The sequence below is a fragment of the Chrysochloris asiatica genome, unplaced genomic scaffold (assembly GCF_000296735.1).
Source record: "Chrysochloris asiatica unplaced genomic scaffold, ChrAsi1.0 scaffold00238, whole genome shotgun sequence".
In the NCBI taxonomy this organism is placed as follows: Eukaryota; Metazoa; Chordata; class Mammalia; order Afrosoricida; family Chrysochloridae; genus Chrysochloris; species Chrysochloris asiatica.
Genome location: NW_006408756.1, coordinates 1,199,431 through 1,206,698, shown reverse-complemented (window position 1 = coordinate 1,206,698; position 7,268 = coordinate 1,199,431). Strand labels below are relative to the sequence as shown.

The window sequence follows — 7,268 nt, the reverse complement described above, 5'->3', positions numbered from 1 at the left end:
TGGGCATATTTAAACTGTAACTCGTTCCAATTGCTATATGGGTATATTTAAACTGCAAGTGAAATAAGTCAAAGCCATGTACTCTTTACACCAATTACAAAGGGTGTTAAATTTTCAAGTTTTCATGTTGAGAAAACATGATGGAATCACACAGATAATTGAAAAATTACTAATTGTTGTCAAGATGTCTTCATCCCCAAATGGTCTAAGTGGACATGAATGGGTAAATAATTTGTGCTAGAGAAATATTTTTACAAAACGTACTTTCAAAGTCCCTACTGGAGTCTCCTCAACTTGCGCCACGTCACTTTGGCGTTCCAATTGGAGTTGGGCTCCAGGATGGCGGGAAGCACTGTGGGTCACGGTGGTGGAGCCATTGACTTTGGAAGAGCCACCGTCCAGTCCAGATCACTTGATCTCCATAGCTGGGCTGCTCTGTAGACTTTCCTGTGCAGGACACGTCACCAAGGAGTCTGGTCTGGTCAACTTTAGCCTTCTGCCTGTTTTCCCACAGAAAACACTCTCAAATTCCTAAAGCCGAGACACGATCATGAATGTACCAAATTCGTAAACATGCCTCATCTAAGAGAGTTGCTATCTTCAAAAGGACACAAGACTGGAAGTGAGAGCATGGCAAACTACGACAGAACAGAACATTTCAGGGTTGTCACACCTGCTAAGGGGGCAGAGTATCAAACATCTTCCCAAATTGCCAATACTTTTTCCATGTATTTAAATTTTTTTCAAGAAAATTCTCTGGATGTCTGCCCACACTGTGAAATCTTATTAAACCAACCAACCAACAAAAAGCAGCCATGTTTGTGTCTTTGTTGTGATGGCTGGGTCAGGCAGACCACCCAAGGCACAGACTGATCTTCAGTTCAGGGAGGACCCCTCGCCCCCAGATGCCTACTGCCCAGGGAGAAGCAGAAACCCCATCTCAACAAGTCCCGGGGTCACCACCCTGGAAGCACCGCCAGAGCTCCAGACAAGGGGTGTGAGAGACTCCACAGAACCAACGCTCCTTTCTGCAAGTAGTCAGTGGCAAGAAAGGAGGGCGGGGACTTACTATATCCAAAGAGATTTCAAAGCTCCAATTCAAAAATCCAGACTCAAAGACGTCAAGTATAAACAGCTACTTATAAAAAATAAGAGCTACATTTAAGCCAACTGGATCCATGGGGGCAGACTGCTATCAAAGAATGATTGTGGGGTTGTGTGGGCGCAATAATGATGTGGGGGTCTGTTTGTAACACCCCCTCTCCCCTTTTGAGGGGCCCATTTATGACTGATGTGTGGAATGGCATGGAAATGATCCACAGGGGAGTGAAGATAAAACGTAATGACAGCTGAAGTCAAGTTACAGGGAAACAGGGAGTTCAGACTCTTGTCTCTGTACTTTTTTGCATGTTTGAAAATGAAAATTTCCATTACAGACTCTTTTTTTTTAAAGCATAGTATTCTTACACTACTAAATCTATATGCTATAAAGATACGTTGTTATGAAGTGCTGTGGAGTCGGTTCCGACTCATAGCGGCCCTGTATAGGGTTTCTGAAGAGCGACTGGTGAGTTTGAACTGCCAACCTTGTGATTCAAACCAACCTTGCATTAACCTGCAGCACTGAGTCTGCCATCTCACGCACCCGTGTCTGGGAGATTCTGTGGGAGGTAACTGAATTGTGCAGCCCTCACCACCACCTCTTCCCAGACTCTTCATCTCCTCAGACCCACACTCTGTGTCCACCAGGCACTAGCCCCCTTATGCTCCCCCCGAGCCTGTCTGAGAGGTGAGACACTGGTCTTCCTCTGCAGCCGTCACTCTCATTTCTGGGTGGCCGAAGTGACTGTGGTACAGCTCATACACAGTAGTGGCTTCCTAGCCAAAGCTGTCTGCCAGATCTGCTGTCTGCTGCTCTGACAAAGAGACTCGAATCCCACCCCCAAACTTGAAAAGGTCTTAGGGTCATAAAAGGTCATGCCATATTTTGATATGGCATCTTTTAATAACTCCCTATATATCCTGAATCCTAAAGCTCAAATGTAAAACACTTTGTCAATATTTGGCAGAGTCCTGGTGTGGTAATGCAGGTTAATGCACTGGACTGCAAGATCAGGTTGAACTGCAAGGTCAGTGGTTCAAGCTCACCAGCTGCTCCTCGAAACCCTACACAGGGTCACTAGGAGTTGGAACTGACTCGACAGTACTTAACAGCAACAACATATTTGGCAAAATAGAATTTACCTTTATTTATTTAGAATATGAAACAATTAAGAAAACAATCATCTCTTAGACAAGAGTCACAGAATGAGGAGGCCAACTCCGGAGATTTGTCTCTATTGTCAGCAGTTCTGCAGGAAACGGGGGCAAGCTGTAGGTCCATGAGCCCCTTGAGGTGTCCCCTGGAATCATGGGCTATGCCAACTCATTGGGACGTGAAGGAGTTGTGTCTGTGGGACAGTGAAACATGTGGGCCTTGCCCACCCCCCACCCCCACTGGGCCAAGGCCTAAGGAGCAATGGCCACTACTCTGCTGTCGGCCAAGAATGTGTACTGAGTTTTATGGGATGTTCATCAAAACCCCTTAAGATGACGTCTGACTAGAGTCACCACATCATATTTAGAAATATGAGAAAACTGCTAATAATATCTCATTGTTAGTGGGGGGAAAAAGATAGTTCCAAATAGATGCTAGGAAACTATGCTAGAAGTTAGTAAGAAGAAGGAAGCTAGTGGAGTAAATATATCAGAAAAGCGAGACTTCAAGGCAAAGAGCGAAAGAAAACAAAAACAACACCTTAAATTGATAAAGCAAACCACTGGAGAAGCAAACAGGCATGAACTTCAGACACCTCACAAAGCTTGGAAATTCAGAGACCACCCCAAGGAGCCAGGGCAAATCCAGTCTTGGGGTGTCACCATCTCCCTGGTCTCTCACAAACCAGTGGCCTGGCGGAGCACAGAATTCTTCAAAGGAGAACATACATTCCTTCCAGAAGCATGTGGACCTTGGAAACACTGACTATATAAGCAGTCACAATGGGACATCTTCTTAGGCCTGTCTACCTTCGTTACCACATGCTATACCAAGAGGGACAATGAGCTGTCACTGAGAAGGCAGAAAGGAGAGGGGAAGTCCTGTGTAGCAGACACCAAGAGACCAATGTCCAGTTAAAAACGAGGCATTGAGACTGGAGATACAATAAGCACATTATACCCTAGCCTGTGGGAGGTGTTCGTTACTGCACTAGACAGAAATATGCCTTAAGTGCATTTGTTAGAAAACAAGAAAGATAGACTTCCAATTTAAGGCCCAGAAACAAAAAACACATAAAGAATGAAAGAAAGAATGAAGGTAAAGTGTTTAAGAATAAAGGCAAAAGCAAAACAGGGCAGAAAAATACTGCCACTTATTCTGCCACCCAAACCCACCAAGTGGGCTGAACACTCCACCACAGACACAAGGCTCAGGAACACAAGTGGAACCAAGTCACAGAGATGGAGAGCAGACAAACAGAAACATGTTTTTACCAGGCTTTTACTCCTCACACGCCACTACAATGACAACAGGAATAAAAAGGCTCATTAGGACAAGAAGAGACAGCTGCTGTGTTTTGGAAGGTTCGAGGGGTAACGGAACCAGAGCTGGAACTAGCAAAGCCGGTCAGTCTGCAGCCGGACACCTGTCCATGCAGGGGACCATCTTCCTCCCAGGTTAGGCAACTGATTGCCACCATGGGCAGGGGAGTGAGGGACAGGACTTGGGGAAACCACCCCACTGGCTTATGGGGCTCTGCTCCCTCAACCAGGGACCAGAAGAGGGGAGAAGAGAAGGCTGACCCAGTAGGGGAGGGGAGGGACACTAAGCAGTATCCTGGGCGCCAGGAAAGAACACACCAAGTGTGTCAGGTGCTATGAGAGGACAGCTACGGTTGGCCCAAGACAAACCCCTGGGACGCGAGTGAAGAGCCTGGTGAGGAGTGGACCTCTGAGTGAATGGGAGGATGGACGAGAGGAGACAGAGCGGGGAGCACAGAAAGACTGAGGGAGTTCTCATGAGGAGCTAAAGAACTAGAATCAAGGCCCGAGAGCCCACGGGGCTACAGGGCATGCCAGCCAAGACCAGACTTCAGGTGAGCAGGGTGACCGAGCAGGGAGTCCAGGCCAACTGTCAGTGAAGACGGAGAGCAGTGGAAGGAAGAGCAGAGCCAGGGCAATGGAGCGGCTCTAGCCCCCCAAGTCTTTCTGAGGTTGAGATCATGAATTCACAAGGGACTCTTATGACAACTTCATGTACCAGGATCCAGGGTGGGGTCCTGACTGGGAAGACACGACTGGAGCAGCAAAATAGGAAAGCTAGCTATGAATTCCCTAAGAGTATCAGATCGATGTGAAGTTAGTGATTTTGATCACTGTATTCTGGTTACTTATGACAATGTCCCTATTCTTAAGAGATACACAAAGTATTTAGGCATAAGAACACGTATCTGCAACTTATTCTCAAGGGACTGAGGAGGAAAAAAATGTGAAGACAGCGAGAGAGGCCAACAGGCCAAAGGGGACCAAATGCTAACAACTTGTGAATCTGGGTAACCTGGGTCTACAGGACTCCATGCTATTCTTGCAATTTTTCTGTAGGTTTACAATGATTAACACAAAAGTTTAAATTATCAGAAACAAGTAAGATGAGTCATTTAAACCCAGATTACAGACCGCACTGCAGACAATGTCAAGATCATAAAAAATAACTGGGGAAGTCAGCATGGCAGATTCTCAGGAAGTTAAAACTAGGTGCACCTCTTGGTTTCTCCCTGTGTGGAGGAAAAAAGAGTGAAGAAAATTGAAGATGCTTCCAAACAATTAGTTTAGTGGACTAATGGCCCACGGGATCATCAGTCTCCGTGACCCTCAGACCAGTACCAACTGCACAGTAGAAAGTCCTGGGTAGAGTGGGAGAAACTGTGGGCAGGAGGAGTCCTGGAGTAAAGCTGTAGAATAAGCACTGGACTACTAACCATAAGGTTGGCAGTTCAAACCCACCAGCTGCTCCTTGGAAACTCTACACAGGGTCGCTATGAGTTTGAACTCATAGAGTTGGAACTCTTAAGAGTCCTCAGCCACTTAACAAAAACTGCTCATATAGAGATGGATGGAACCCGGAGACGATGGTGCTCGGTGACCCTTCAGGTCTGGAACTGAACTCACCCCCTGGCACAAGACTATAGGAGGACACCAACATTAGTGATGTATGAACACCAGAGAATGGTCAACCATTTGAGTTCAAAAGATCAGCATTTATCCAAGGGTAAGATTCAGAATGCAGGGGATTGTAGTCACTGAGATGAAACTAAGTGTATATTTTGTTGAGTGTAAAACTAACCATCTGCTCTGTAAATGTTAACTACATTGACAATGTTATTGTTAAATGATGTTGAAGTCATTCCGACTTGTAGTGACTCCATATAGGGTTTCTGAGGCATGGTGAGCGAGTTTGAACCACTGACCCTGTGGTTCAAACGGACTGTGAGGTCTGGTGCTTATCCTACAGCGCCACCCCAGTGCTCCAAACTGACCATAAAAAGGGGGGGAAAATGATAAGTTTAACCTAAAGCCACCATGTTGTTGTTAGGTGCCACTGAGTGGGTTCCGACTCATAGCAACCCTATGTACAACAGAACAAAACACAGCCTGGTACTATGCCAACCTCAGAATTGCTGCCACCCCTAAACCCATTGCTTCTGCCACCGTGCCAATCATTCTTGTTAGGGGGCTTCCTCTTTTTTGCTGACCCTCCACTTTGCCAAGCATAATGTCCTTCTCCAGGGACTGGTCACTCTTGGTAACATGTCCAAAGTATGAGAGACAAAATCTGGACATTCCAGTTTCTAAGAAGCATTCTGGCTGTATTCCTTTCAACACAGACTGGTGTGTTCTTTTGGCAGTCCATGGGACTTTTAATATTCTTCTCCAGCAACAAAACTCAAATGCATTAATTCTTCTACGGTCTTCTTTATTCATTGTCCAGCTTTCACAAGCATATGAAGCTATTGAAAATACCATGGCTTGTGTCAGGTGCACCCTAGGCCTCAAGCTGACATCTTTGCTCTTGAACACTTTAAAGAGATACTGTACAACAGATTTGCCTAATACAGTATTTTATATTTCTTGATTTCTTGACTGTTGTTTCCTTGAGTGTTGATGGTTGATCCAAGCAAAATGAAGTCTTTGACAACGTCAAACTTTTCTCCATTGATCTTGATATTATTTATTGGTCCAGTGGTGAGAACTTTTGTTTTCTTCACACAGAAGTTCAAACTGTACCAAAGGCTGTAGTCTTTGATCTTCATCAGTAAGGATTTTAAGTCCTCTTCACTTTCAGCAAGCAAGGTTGTATCATCTGCATATTGCAGGTTGTTAGTGAGTCTCCCCTTCAATCCTAATGCCGCATTGTTCTTCATATAATTCAGTGTTGTAAATTATTTGCTCACCATAAAGACTGAATAAGTATGGTGAAGAATACAACCCTGGTACACACCTTTCCTAATTATAAACCACTCAGTGTTCCCTTGTTCTATTCAAACAACTGTCGCTCTTGGACTATGTACACGTTCCTCAGGAGCACAATTAAGTGTTCCAGAATACTCATTCTCCGTAATGTTGGCCATAGCTTGTTATGTTACACACAGTCAAAATCCTTTGCATAGTCGTCAATAAAGCACAGGTAAACATCTTCCTGGTATTCTCTGCTTTCAGTTCTGACGCCAGCAATGAGATCCCTCCTTCCACATCCTTGTGTGAATCTGGTTTGACCTCTGGCAGTTCTCTGTCAGTGTACTGCTACAGCCATTTTTCAATTATCTTTTTTTAAAATTATTTTTATTTAAGGTTTTCATTGTGGATTGAGTGCAAGTTTACAGGGCATATCAGTTTTACATTCAACAAATCATACACCTTGTTTCATTACAATGATTATAATCCCCTCCATGTACCATCAGTTAATAGTATTTCTCTCTATCAAACCACTTAGGCATATATAATAATTTACATCGCCAAAGGGCACATTCTGCAAGTCTGCCTCCTGGCCACCAGCTCTTAGTCCCTCTCTTCTTAGTCTATGAATCCAAAGTCCTCAGCGGCTCCCCCTCTCCATGCCCCCGTCTCTGCCTCCATCTCTGGCATTCCTGCTTCTTTGGATAAGGTCCTGCATTCTGCTGTGCGCTTCTCTTGATGGTCCTAGGGTCCTCTGTTTCTGGACTGTAAGATTAACC

At 44.9% G+C, this 7,268-nt stretch overlaps 1 protein-coding gene across 1 annotated transcript in view; it reads right to left on the bottom strand.

Annotated features, from left to right (window-relative positions):
* Positions 1-408: 408 nt before the first annotated feature.
* TCFL5 (transcription factor-like 5 (basic helix-loop-helix)) overlaps positions 409-7,268 on the bottom strand; it is a gene marked incomplete at its 5' end in the record, with an annotated part of 22,721 nt that continues 15,861 nt past the window's right edge. The window contains one exon of the mRNA XM_006873388.1: positions 409-531. Within this exon, the coding sequence (XP_006873450.1) occupies positions 409-531 (123 nt within the window). The remainder of the gene's footprint in view (positions 532-7,268) is intronic.